Source organism: Molothrus ater, chromosome 4 (assembly GCF_012460135.2).
Source record: "Molothrus ater isolate BHLD 08-10-18 breed brown headed cowbird chromosome 4, BPBGC_Mater_1.1, whole genome shotgun sequence".
Taxonomy (NCBI): Eukaryota; Metazoa; Chordata; class Aves; order Passeriformes; family Icteridae; genus Molothrus; species Molothrus ater.
In genome coordinates, this window is record NC_050481.2 from 65,715,876 (window position 1) to 65,729,314 (window position 13,439).

The following is a 13,439-nucleotide window of genomic DNA, read 5'->3' on the forward strand; positions in this document are numbered from 1 at the left end:
GAGGAGGTGTGAGGGTGTGTGTGTCCGCGGACACAAGCTTCGCTCCAACTGCTAAACCTCCGTCCATAATTTTCTCCTTTTGTTCTAATTTAATAAACCCAGCAGGGAAGGGAAACAGGTGCTGGGGGCTGACACCTCCGAGCCCACACACACACACACACACACACACACACACACACACAATCCCCTTTTGATCATCTAACTCCACTATTAGGGATGGAAGACCTTAAGTTCCCATTTTCCGTGTATAATATCTTCTTTATATCGATCCCGCAATTATTTAAAAGAAAGCGTCATCTCCTCCCACTTCTCCAAATAAGGCTATTTAGATGCTTTCCAGATGAGTGGAGGTGTGCTGAAACAGAGCTGACAGCCAAGTATATCACAGCCAACACCATCCTTCATTCGCTCTCTCCCTCTCTGCCCCCCTCCCCCCGGCACACACTTTCAACGTGTCTCTCTTCCAGTGATGAAGATTACAGACTATTATGGGCAAGGGATTAATTTGTAGCCAATTACAACCCAGTGCTAAATATGAATGCATAAATAAGATACAGCCTTGCCTCCGTGTGTGTGCGAGCGAGAGAGAAGGGAGGGGGGGCAGGAGCGCCTGGGCAGCCTGGCGAGGATGATGAGAAGGAAGAAGGAGCAGCTGAGTGGAGGCTCTGAGCCGAGCATCACCTTGTGACTCCGTGCCTCCCCCGGAGGCTCCCGGCGGCCGGACCCAGCGCAGCCCCGGGGAGCTGAAGGCAGCGACTCGTCCTGAGCCGGAGCGGAGCCGGGGAGGAGTTTCCAGATCAACTTCGCCGGAGGAAGGAGGGGGAGAGCAAGAGGGGAGGGCAGGGGGGAGAAGTTGCAACCGAGAGGGGCTCTGCAAAGAGCCATGAATGTGAGCAGAGACAAGGTCGGTGACATCTCCATCCCGGCAGCGGCGGCGGCGGCGGTGACAGCCCCCGCGGGCGGCATCGGCGGGGAGCCCCGGGGCGGCTGCCACGGGGAAGGCATGGACGGCCGCGGGGAGCAGCGGCTCTCGGCCGGCGGCGAGCTGCCGCTCTACTGCCCTGCCAACCGCGACAGGCAAGGGGACAGCCAGAGCAACACCCCCGGACAAGAGGGGGCAGTGGCCGCGCTGCCCATGGTGCACAGAACCACCTCCTTCTCCGTGCTCGACATCCTGGACCCTAACAAGTTCAACAGCAAGCGGCGGCAGTGCGCGGGCTTGTACAAATCGGCGGGCACCGAGTTCACGCTGGGGGCGGAGGATAAGCCCGAGGACTCAGGGACGGAGCTGGCCGAGCAAAAGGCTCTCGCCGAAGATTTCGAGGCGTGCAAGAAGTCCGCAGAGCTGATCAGTAAGTAGGTCTGGGGGCTCGGAGCCCCTCCGAGCCCAGGGGCTGCCCCGGGTTCCCCCAGCAGGGTCTCGCATGCTCTGACATCTCATCCTTCCCCCGCTGGCACCTCCGGGGAGGGACAAACGCGCCCTGCGCTGCTGCTGCTGGATGCAGAGGGGTGGGATTCTGAGTCAGGATGCAAGAGGGGAGTGGGATTCTGAGTCAGGGTGCAAGGGGGCAGTGGGATTCTGAGTCAGGGTGCCAGAGGGGAGCCGGGCACATCCCGCCCGGACAGGCCGGAGGTGGCGGCGGGCCCCGCGGCTCGGCACTGGCCGGGCTCCGCTCCCCGCATCCCCGGGACAGCCGGAGCTGTTCTTGCCGTGCACCCCCGGGAGGGGCAGGATCGACCCCAGGGATGCCGGCCTGGCTGGGCTGGAAGGAACCCCGCCATCCTCATCCTCCTCCTCCTCCTCGCAGGGACGGCCAGCGCTGCCTGTGAGCTCCGGCTCAGGCAAACTTGGAAGCGGCTCCTCCGGTTTCGGAGGGCCGGAGTCCCGGCCCCGAGGGTGCAAACCCCTCCCTTGGCACCCCCACCTCGCCTGGGCCCCCCTCGGCGTTTCTGACTTTGTGTCTCCTCTCCCCAGCCTCGGACCCTCTGCCGTCCTCCCCCCGCCGCTGCCGCCCGTTGCTCTGGGCGACAGATTCAATTTTCTCTCTCCCCTTGGCTTTTTTAGGACAAATCAGACTAATTGTGACAAAATGCTGGTTATCTCTGGAAAAACAATTAAATTCCTTCGATTACATTTAAGGTAAAATGTGCTTAGCAGCGTAAAGAGGCTGGATAATGGGGAAAATCGCCCCAGAGTGGCATGTAGGACTGCTTGGATCGATATCCTATTATCGAATTGTGCATATCTCTTTCAAGCACCTTGCAAACTCTTCCCTAACATCTAAATTATAGGGTCAAAATTCGGATAATTACTCGATTAAAACCTATTACACTTATTAGGGCTCGCTATTGATCGGGAATTGCATTCGACCCAAGCTCTAGATTGCTTTTTCTTTCTGGGTCCGAATATCCCAACTTTCTCACCTCTAAACACCGCGACTCTGGGGATCACGGAGGGTTTCCGGGGAAAGGCTGTCGTTGTGGAAAATATCTATAGTTATTCCATGTCCAGAGAGGGGAAAGAAGAGGCAGCGAGCTACAGGGGATAAACTTCTCGGCTTAGGAAAAATAGTTTGTGTGTCTGGAGCGAGAGAGGAGGACTCGGAGGTTTCCAACCCCACCATAGCGGGACTCTGTCAAGTAAAATTAAGCAGCGAAAGAGGTCTGGAATCTGCTCCATTCCGAGCCATGACGCATTTTTTCATCTGTAAAGCAAAAGCAGGAATGGGGCACTAATAGAATTCAAAAGAGATTTTTAAAGCAGTGCGGAGTTGGAGTGATTATTCCTCTAAAGTCATCTGACTTTCGTCATATTAAATAGATCTGGGCGATCAGAAAGACTGACGAGGTTAACCTATCGCTAATCTCACACTTTTATCTCCAGACAAGGAGAGAAATGTAACTCCATCCCTTCTCTCAAAATAAATATGTTTGGAGGCATCACGGCGCGGTGCGCTTCGCCCGCTGACAAGTTCCCCAGGCACTCCACACATGGACTCCTTCGGTCACATCGCCTAAATGTTATGGCAGTGGACAGAAATAGACCCGGGACTGCTCGAAAATCACGACATTTAATTCTTCTCTTTCCCCATCGTAATTAATATTAGTTCAAGTGGTGGCTTAATCTAGGAGAAGTGTTCTGAAAAGCAGCTCTGTCCAGAAAAGTACCAACCTCTCCGAAAAATGCGAAGGATTTCTGGCCAAAGGAGAGTGAAAATAGCGCTCGTCAACAGCCGCTCGTTAAACTATTTTAATGTTAAAAATAACAATTTAGACTCCCCATTAAATTACTAATTAACCTATTCCCGAAAATAAAAAAATATTAAATTAACAAGCCCGGAGCGTCCATCTCCGTCGCCAATTCTATTCGCGGTGCATTTTTTTTTGTCTTAAAAATTTTAGTTGACCGAGGTCTGGGATTCCCTAGACGGAAAATTAAACTCCGAAACTGGCAGCTGCAGGTTCCCGGTCCGGTCCGTGCGTGGGTGCTGCGGCTGCGCTCAGCCCCCGAGTCTGCCCCGCAGGCGCAGCCACACGCACTTTTTATAAATCGTTGCTGTAAAAAATTACGCCCCGCAATTTCTAGCAGGTCCTACAGGTTGCAGGACGCTTGTCTGCACTCGCTGGGTCGGGCTGGGAGAAAAGTGACCCGGTTCTCTTCTGTCCGGCGGCGATCGCCCGCGTTTTCCACGCTCCGACCTGAACAGAAAGCTGGAGAGGGTTCCTAATGAACCCTGAGTTATTAAGGGACATTTTCGGAGTGAGAAGGACAACAATACTCTATTCTTATTTCCCCTACTGAACCAGCCATATCTGAAATCAGCGCGTTGAACAAAACGCACTTCTAAAACCACCCCTAATTTTACATGCGGGAGTTAAGGGGTCCGGCGTGAGGATACAGAGCAAATTTGAGATGTGTTCAGGTTGGGGGCGATTAAAAACAACTAAACTGCGGACGGGATGAGGGTGACAGACCAGCGATTCATTTCCTTTCCTATTTGCGTATCTCGGTTAACCAAGTTAAAGGAGTCCTTGATTAGGGGTTCCCGGAGCTACAGCCCCGTTGCAGAAGTGAGAGGAGGGAAGTATAGGAGTGTCTGAAAGCACCGGCGGAAAAGGACGGTACTCACGGGCCTCTGACCCCGTCTGTCCGCTCGGCCTCCCCCAGCCCCGTCCCGTGGATTCGCCTCTCGCTCCCCCGAAGGAGCCCGGGCCCGGCCAGGATGAGGAGGAGCCGGTTCTCCGGAAAACGCGATTTGCTCTCAGGCTTCATAATGACAGAACCGTCAGCAGAAGTCCAATAGCCTTAAATATCGGATAATTACCCTGTTCTCCGATGGAGACCCGTTAATTGGAGCGTAATATAAACCCAAATAAATTAAATGACCGTTAACTAGTTTGTACATTGCACAAAATGAGTTTAATTAAGTTTGTATCTGCTCTGCTAATCAATACAAGTATTTACTCCACTTTAATACTTCCATCTCGGGAAGTGACAAGAGGTCAAACCAGACGCAGGAAGGGTTAAAAATGCCAGAGCAAAACCCAGCAAATCGCCCATCGATTCGGAGATTTCCGTCACTAAAATTGTTAGAGGCTCTTTGACATCCCTGCTGCCCGCTCCCCAGGCACGGCCGGCTCGGCCCGGGCAGGGGCTTCTCCCCGGCCGCTGCCAGCGCCCCGCTGCCCCTCCGGGCACCCCGGGAATACTCGAGTATCCGGGAATCCTCGCCCTGCTGCCCCCGCAGAGGCCTTGCCAGCCGCCGGGTGTTTGGTGGGCGCGCTGGCGGCCGTGGGAAGGGGGGTGCATCCCCTATCCCGGCCGTGGGAAGGGGGGTACATCCCCTATCCCGGCCGTGGGAAGGGGGGTGCATCCCCTATCCCGGCCGTGGGAAGGAGGGTGCATCCCCTATCCCGGCCGTGGGAAGGAGGGTGCATCCCCTATCCCGGCCGTGGGAAGGGGGGTGCATCCCCTATCCCGGCCGTGGGAAGGAGGGTGCATCCCCTATCCCGGCCGTGGGAAGGGGGGTGCATCCCCTATCCCGGCCGTGGGAAGGGGGGTGCATCCCCTATCCCGGCCGCGGCTCTTGCCGGAGGTAGGTGGCCTGAAGGGCAGCGCTGGCACAGCCTCCCCGGGCTGGACAGCCCCTTCCCGGCCCCAGAGCTGCAGTTCCGAGCCCCATCCCCACCACCGCTTCTCGCCCTGTCCCCCAGCCCACCCGCGGCTCAGGGCGGCCGGAGCAGCCCCGCACCGAGGGGCCCGGCCCGGCTCAGGAGCAGCCCCGCACCCGAGGGGCCCGGCCCGGCTCAGGAGCAGCCCCGCACCCGAGGGGCCCGGCCCGGCTCAGGAGCAGCCCCGCACCCGAGGGGCCCGGCCCGGCTCAGGAGCAGCCCCGCACCGAGGGGCCCGGCCCGGCTCAGGAGCAGCCCCGCACCCGAGGGGCCCGGCCCGGCCGCATCCCCACGGCGGGCGGAGGGGCCGAGGGCGCCGGAGGGGCGGCCGCGCTGCCCGGGCAGCCCTGTCCGGGAGCAGCGGGGACACCGGGTGGGGGAACCCTCAGGGCACTCCGGGGGCCGCACCGGGGCGCTGGGGCGGGCGGGGCGGCGGCCGGGCCGGGTGGCGAGCCCTAACAGCGGCTGTGGCTTGTCCGCAGAGGACGGGGAGCTCTACAAGGCCGAGGAGTGCGACCTGGACTACAGCAGCCGGCCGAGCCGCAGCCCCGACAGCGAGCTGCAGGACGACGAGGAGCTGTGCAGCGAGGAGAGCGGCAGCACCAGCGGCAGCAGCGGCAGCTCCGGCCCCGCGGCGCCCGGAGAGCCCGAGCCGGGCCCGCTCCGAGCCGAGGCGGCCGAGGCGGGGCTCGTCCCGGCCCCGGCGCCCCCTCCGCCGCCCCCGCCGCCGGCGCCCGTCGGGGCGCAGCCCGGTCCGCAGGCCAAGCCCAAGAGGAAGCGGACGGGCTCGGACTCCAAGTCGGGCAAGCCCCGGCGGGCGCGGACAGCCTTCACCTACGAGCAGCTGGTGGCGCTGGAAAACAAGTTCAAATCCACGCGGTACCTGTCGGTGTGCGAGCGCCTCAACCTGGCGCTGTCGCTCAGCCTCACCGAGACGCAGGTGAAGATCTGGTTCCAGAACCGCCGCACCAAGTGGAAGAAGCAGAACCCGGGCGCCGACACCAGCGCGCCCACGGGCGGCGGCGGCGGCGGCGGGGCGGGGGCCGGGCTGGGCGGCGGGGCCCTGCCGGGCGGGCTCAGCCCCCTCAGCCACTCGCCGCCCATGGGCGCCCCGCTCTCCATGCACGGCCCCGGCAGCTACGCCGGGCACCCGGCCGGAGGGCTGGTCTGCGCTGCCCAGCTGCCCTTCCTGCCCAGCCCCGCCGTCCTCTCGCCCTTCGTGCTGGGCTCCCAGACTTACGGCGCTCCGGCGTTCTACACCCCGCACCTATAAGCCCGACGCTCCTTCTTCCTCCTCCTCACTCCCGGCTCCTTCCCGCTGTGCCCGCCGCCCCTCCGAGGACCACCGGGCCGGGCCCACCGCACGAACCCCCCGCACCCGAGAGGTGAAACCGAGAACAGAGCGGCAGCGACACCGGGGGAAAGGGGCAGCCCCGGGCTCCTGGACCCACCCGGGGGATGAAAGGAGCGGCCGAAGGCTCCCGGGAACCCTCGGGCCTTTCTACGACCCTTTTTGTACGCGATGTGTCCGGACTGCGCTGCTGAGGGAAGGAGGAGGAGAAACCTCCCTCTCCGTGTACATACAAGTAGATGTAAATCATCGTTACCTGTATTTTTATTTTCACCGTCCCTCGTTGCTATGTGGGTTTAATTAATTTAATAATAATTATTAATATTATTTACCTTTGTTTTTATTCTGGTCTGGCCACTAGCGAAAGACTTTAAAAGAAAAAAAAAAAAAAGATTATGTACCCATTTGACTCTCAGGGTAAAACGGAGAACTATCGGTCCTGTCCCTCGACATTGCAGAAGCAAAGAGGCGCCGCTCCCTGCCGTGACCTCACGGTGACGAGGGACATTTTTTACAAACGTCACTGTCCATCGACCCCCGAGCGGGGCCGGGGGTCCCTCCCGGGAAAGGGGCAGCGAGGGCGGCTCCTGGGCTGCAGGGCTGGTTTTTTACGTTAAACATTTCTGTATATTTCTGGTTGTTACAAAATAATAAAATAAAAAAGTTTTAACTTTATAATTAATGTATAAGACGAGGGAGTAAGAGCAAGAGGTGATAAAGAGAGCACTTTGTTTGCTAAACACTTTAAATCAGTCAATAAACTCTAAAGAAACGGCGCTTTCCGTGGCGGCGAGTCCCTGGTTTTCGGGTGAATCTTTGAAAGACAAGTTTCCTCTGGAAAACGCCTGCCTCATGAGACGCTCGGGTGGATGTCTTGCATCATCCTTTTTCTTTTCGTTTACTCTGAGAGCGTATTTCTTATACGCAAATAAACTTTATTCTTCTTGTACGAGGGAGGGTATTTCCCTTCTTAGTTTCCTTGTTTGCATTTTCTTAATTGGCTTTGCCGATTTGCGCAATATTACGGACAAAATAAATATCATATCTAGAGGGAATCCGACATCTCTGCCATGTTTCCCCCGATGGGAAGTCCGATATTTTGGATTTATGTAAATTTAATAAATCGGCTCCTTCATTCAGATTGCACAACTTTAAAAATAAAATAATCTTTCCATCGCCGTTCCTCTGATTACTTTTAAATTCGTATCAAAGTTGGTCTTTTATGATACTTTTCTTTTACTTTCAAAGAAAAAGTCCATAACCTCCGTGAGCACCCCGAGGTGGCTCCGCCGGCCCAGCAGCTCCCAGCCCGCTGGTACCGCATTTCCCCACTCCCTGCGTGCCTCCAAAGCTCACGCCGGGGAAGGGCTTTCATTTCCCACTCATTTTAGGTGTGGGGGTTTTTTTATTGGATTTTTGGTTGTTTAGTGTATTTTGTGGGTTTTTTGTTTGTTTTTTTTTTTCTTTTTTGTTTGTTTGTTTGGTTGTTTGTTTTGGTTTTTTTTTTGGGGGGGGGGGGGTTTGGGGGGCGGGCGGGGATTCTCTTTTTTTTCTTTTTTTCCCTCGGGGGCATTTCTAATAAACCGATATTTTGCGGAGGGATTTTTGGGTGGCAGAGCATCCTCCTCCTCCCGGCACCCGCCGAGGGGTCCCCAGGGTGTCCGGGCTCCGCTTCCCCCCTCAGCTCCTTTCCCCTGCTCCCTCCCGGTCCCCTCAGCCTGGCTCCGATCTGGGATTGTGCACGGCCGGGAGCTCCACAGCCGCATCCCACTCCAGAATGGAATCAAATGTTTGAGCCCTCCCGTGGAAACAAAATCTGCCGCGACCGCCCGTGTCAGAGACAAGGGGCTGAGGCTTCCTCTGCGGGAGCCGCGGGGGGATGCGGGATGCTCCAGGTAATGCGGGATGCTCCAGGTAATGCAGGATGCTCCAGGTAACGCGGGATGCTCCAGGTAACGCGGGATGCTCCGGGTTCTCACTTCCCCACCTGCATAAGAGTACAAGCACCCAAAGTCTCTGACCAGACCCATTTGCATTTGTGAAAATAAGAACTGTTATGATGAAAGGAGTTCTGAAGTAAATTTTCAGGGAAAAACATGACAAGTAGTAATGCTTGGAGTATGTAAGACCGTGTACTGCTCTGCACAGTTTTTACTGGTAGAAGAAAAGCAGCTAAACTGGGAAACAGGCACTGGGGATATTCTCTCACACTATGCCGTTGAGCACCACTTACTCACCAGGTTTGAGTAAGTGCCACTAGCAGCCAAACTGCTCACTCAGGTGAGGCATGACACAGCTGAATAAAGAGATAATTCAACCCCTGCCTGCACTCCAGGAGCTCCAAGCAGTTCCCTGCCAGTGGGGAATAATTTGGCTCCAACAGGAGCTGCCCAGAGCTGCAGAGTGCAGGATTGCCCTCCTGAAGGCTGGTTAGTGTCCTGCCAGTGAAACCTGCTCATGTGAGTATTATTACTCACAGCTGCTGGATGAAGGAGTCAGTTAGCCTGAGATCACCAGTCATTAAATGCAATTTAACAAGGCTTCTCACATTTTATGGCAGTGCTGAAAACAGAGCCGCAGGTATCTTTCTCAGCATAGTTTAGGAAGTTATTGATAACCCTTGTTCCATTGCCTCATCCACAGGTCTGAGATCATAAAATTCTAGAGCAGAGCTGCACAGCCTCAGCTCTAGTGTGTGCCTTCCCCAGCATGCAGCACCTGCAGTGGTGTAGGGCGTATTTTACACTCTGCTCACAGGTACTGTCTGTGCCCAGTGGGCATTTGGAGCACCAACACCAAAGAACCAACTCCAATAATGCTCCCTGGACCCAAACTCTGCAGCTGGCTCATGGTGCTGGATCAGAGTGTGTGGGTGTAAACTTGGCAGTGAGAAGCGTGGTGGTGTTGACACAGGGCAGCTGTTGAGGAACACCTCAGGTGTGAGTGCTCAGCCCCTGGTGTGCTAAAGCAAAATGCTCTCACCTGCCTGAACCTCCCAGCTCCATCCCCCTGTTCCTGCCTGCTGCCACTCTGGCTCTGCAGGAGAGTCAAACAGGGCTCGATGCAGCATTTGAGGTTGTCCCATTAGGTGGTCACAGAAAGCCCCCAAAGCTGCCACAGTGATCCCCCGGCAAGGCCCGAAAGCCAATAAAGCCAATTCCCACGTGGTGCCTGTGTGGGGTCCCTGCTGCCCTGCACACCACACCTGGTGCTCCTGCACAGGGCTTGGAGCTCATTTTCCATGAATCATCAATGGAGCAGAGCAAGTGGAACATTCTGACTGAGGGCATGAGGGCTATGACACAAGCAGGAGGTGTTTGCTCTGGTCCATTCTGTCAGTCAAATTGTCTTTTTAATTACCTTATTATTCATTCATAGAATGTAAAGTGTTAGGGGACTCAGGACAGGGAACACATCCAAGGGGACACTGAACAAAGCATTTGCCAGAGGGCAGAGTCTCAGCTCTGGCAGACTGAGCAGGCATTCAAACCCCAATTCAATGTGTTCAAGTGATGTCTTTGGCAGGTACCAGAGATGATCTGGGGCATCAGCATATTTTTGGACTAATTCCCATGAAATCAATGCTAAATCCAAGGGTGCAAACCTGTATTAGTAAGAAAAGATGCAGATATTAATTGTAATAGTATTGTTCACTCTGTGAATGAATGAGGTTAAAAAAGGGAAACTGCTCTATTTTACTTCATATACTTCAGCTTATACTGAACAATTTTCAGTTGTTCAGTAAAATGTCTTATAATCAAAACAACAGAAAGAAGCACAAAAATACAGACAGATACATTCCAAACAATTGAGAGAGAACTGAAAAATATATCAAATATTTTGTGTCATTGATTTCACTCAGCAGTCAAAGATGTTTTACAAAGTCATTGCAAACCAGTTCTGCGCAACAGAACTGCACCTGCAGAAATTCCTTTTGTTGTTTCCACCTGAGCAGGGTGCAGTGAGTTATTTTTTAATTCTTAGAGATTTTTGACATGTATTTCAGAGCTTCTGTTTCAGACTGAACTCAGTATTGTTACACATTTCTAGTCTTATACTATACAAGTGAAATGTTAAAAATAAAGCTTTGTCTATATAAACTTAAATCCATTTTCCAAAAATACACCATGATGTCTGCTTGTAGTCTGCTCTATTAACAAATATTAATTCCTGTATTACCTGACAAAATAATTCTGCTAAAACAGAATTTAAATACTCAAAGGAAAATTATTTTACAATGTTTGGGCATTTCTGGTCTTCAGGTTCTGTCTCAAAGGTAACCAAGTAAATATGGTTGTTGTAGAGCCTTTCTTAAGAGCAAATAAAAGAAAGGGTTTTTTCTGATTTTGGAAGATTTTCCAGACTCTGGGAGGTAAACCAAGGCAGACAACAGAGGGACACTGGGGATAAAGGGGACAGACAAGTAAAAAAAGAGGATCTTAATCAGTTTGTTGTTCAAAGTGGGCTTACATAAATGGTTTACATAAACCAAATTCTTCTCTATCTGGTGGGGTTTTTTACTTCTTTCCCTCTTGCTCACACACTCATGTTCTGTGCCACATGCTCACTTTAAACAGACATCTCAGGTGGACAGAATGGGGGCTGTCACAGTGAAAATAACCCTGACAGGAAGAGCTCTTTCTCCTTTCCTGATGCTGTCTGGCAGAGATGTGAGTTCATGATACAGAATAAGCTTTAAAACAGGTTATCAAAGCCTTGGAAAGCTACAGCTATGTGCCCACTCAGGAGAAACCCCGTTGATGCTGGAAATCCTATGGACAAGCCTTGTATCAATAGGATTTCCAGCCAGAAACCAGAGCATGGCCAGAATATAAAAGTCTGGACATGCAGTGTCAGGCAATATCTGCATAAGATTTACTAATTTATTCTTATGAAGTAACACCTGTTCAGGTAGCTAAAACTAGCCAGGCTCACCCAAAGTGATAGACTTTATTTTAGAATACATCTTCTAGATTTTTATTCTCTGCAATGACACAGAAATATTTTACAGTGACAATGAAGGAGAGATGACACCAGAGCAAAGAACTGACATATTGTCACAGTAACATTTATGTGGGGTGATGGTTTACACCGTAAATATTCACCCTTTCAGTAAATTGCTGCTTTTTCAAGAGAAGCAAAATAATTCTACTAAACTTAGTATAAATAAATCAATAATTGTTCTTCTTCTTTCTTTGTAATTTTTTTTTCTCTGTAATTACATACATACATTATAAGAACTCATCCTGCACATACAGGGACTCTTTCCTGCCTTTTCACTGTAACACAGGCAGAGTGACAAGTTTATTTCCTGTTCCTTGGTTCCCAAAGTCTGCAGAAGGGGAGGAGAAGTGCAGGAAGAGAGCATCTGAATGAGCTGCTGGTTGGGCTCCTCCAACTCCTTGTGTTGACCAGGAGTTCACAGCACCAAGCTGCACTCTCTGTGACCTGTTAAATGTTTTGAGAGTTGTGATTAAGGATGCTCTTTGGGACTTCGAGCACCCAGCATTATGCCTTGTAGGGGTGATTTGGAGTGAAATACTGTGTTTGCCTTGAGCACGCTCTGCAGCACACCTGATCACGCTCACCTCTGCTGCTTCTGCTCCAGCACTGGGGAAAATAAACTCCCCTGCACATGTGGAAGCAGCATTTAATTTCTGCCCTAGTGAAATCGTGTGGCAGACTCTCCGGGTGGTGCTGTTAGCCTTCAGCTGCCAAAAATACTATTACAAAAATTCAAAGATATCCAAAAGCAATTTCCAAACAAGCAGGATCATATATTATATTTCCATATACCTTTTACAGTGCACGAGGATAAGAGTGGCTCCGTAATGGCATTATAAATACAGCAAATTAATGGTGGATGCAATGCCAACACCTTGTCATTATGCAAATTGGAATGTCGGCAGAAATGGTTATTCAACAACCCCTTGCAAAGGCACCACAAGTCTAATGCTGCTCATTACATCTAAACTAATTAGCACCACATTTTAAAAAATTTAATAAGGTTTTCCTTAACCCCTCAACAGAGAGGATTCCTCATGATAACGGAAAGTCATACAAGCACTTGGCACAGGAGAGCTGGGTTTTTGCTCAGGGCACTGGCAGGCAGAAAAGCAAGGGGAAATCTACCCAGAAAGGCAAATGATGATATTTCATCACAGACATTGAGAGATGGAGAAACAGATTGTGCTGACATAAGCCTAGCTCAGTTTGCCCAGGCTCTGGTGCAGCCTGTCTCTAGCACAAACACCCCATGCCCTCCCCCCAGCATGGCAGAGCCTGCTCCCCCACCTCTCCCCTGAGCTGGAATTTGGGCTCTGGATTCCCCAGACCCAGCTGATAGGAAAGGCTCAGCAAGGACGTGAATCCTTTTCTTTCTCTGCTCAATCAGCTTTGAAGAAGAGGAGGGAAAGTATCAACTCAGAAACATGAGTAATTGAGGGATCTTTTCTCTTCCTTTCCTTCAGGGGCAGCATCCCACTCCCACACCTGGAAGAACAATTTTATCCCACAGGTCACAATTTGTCCAGCTGCCAGGCAGCCCTGGCTCTCATCCACATGTACTTTTTAGGGGATGTGCTGGTTTAGGATCTTTAACATCTCTCCCAGCTGAAGGGGTGGGGAGGTGCTGCTGCATGGGGAGGGGTCAGACTGGTCTGACCTCGGCTGCTGCTTGAAGCTTTTCCCTCTTAATTCCTTCAGTTTCTGTAGAGGATTTTGTAATAGGACCATCACCACATCCAGTAAGAGGGGTGCTCCAAGGGCTCTGAGTGTACCAGCAGGATCTATTTTCTCTCATTACCCTCTCACCACCTTTGCAATCCTCCTGGTGTCCCCGTCCCACACCCCAGCAGGTGCTGAAGCTCTGCCCTGATGTGGCACAGCTGCAGCTCCTTGGCTCAGGCTGCCATGA

The 13,439-nt window shown here is 52.6% G+C and overlaps 1 protein-coding gene across 1 annotated transcript; it reads left to right on the forward strand.

The window, feature by feature from the left end:
• The first annotated feature begins 883 nt into the window (after positions 1–883).
• Positions 884–6,445, forward strand: NKX1-1 (NK1 homeobox 1). The gene is made up of 3 exons (XM_036381947.1): positions 884–1,352; positions 5,655–5,863; positions 5,921–6,445. The coding sequence occupies exons 1-3, from the start codon at positions 884–886 to the stop codon at positions 6,443–6,445; spliced, it is 1,203 nt and encodes a 400-aa protein (XP_036237840.1).
• Positions 6,446–13,439: the final 6,994 nt, after the last annotated feature.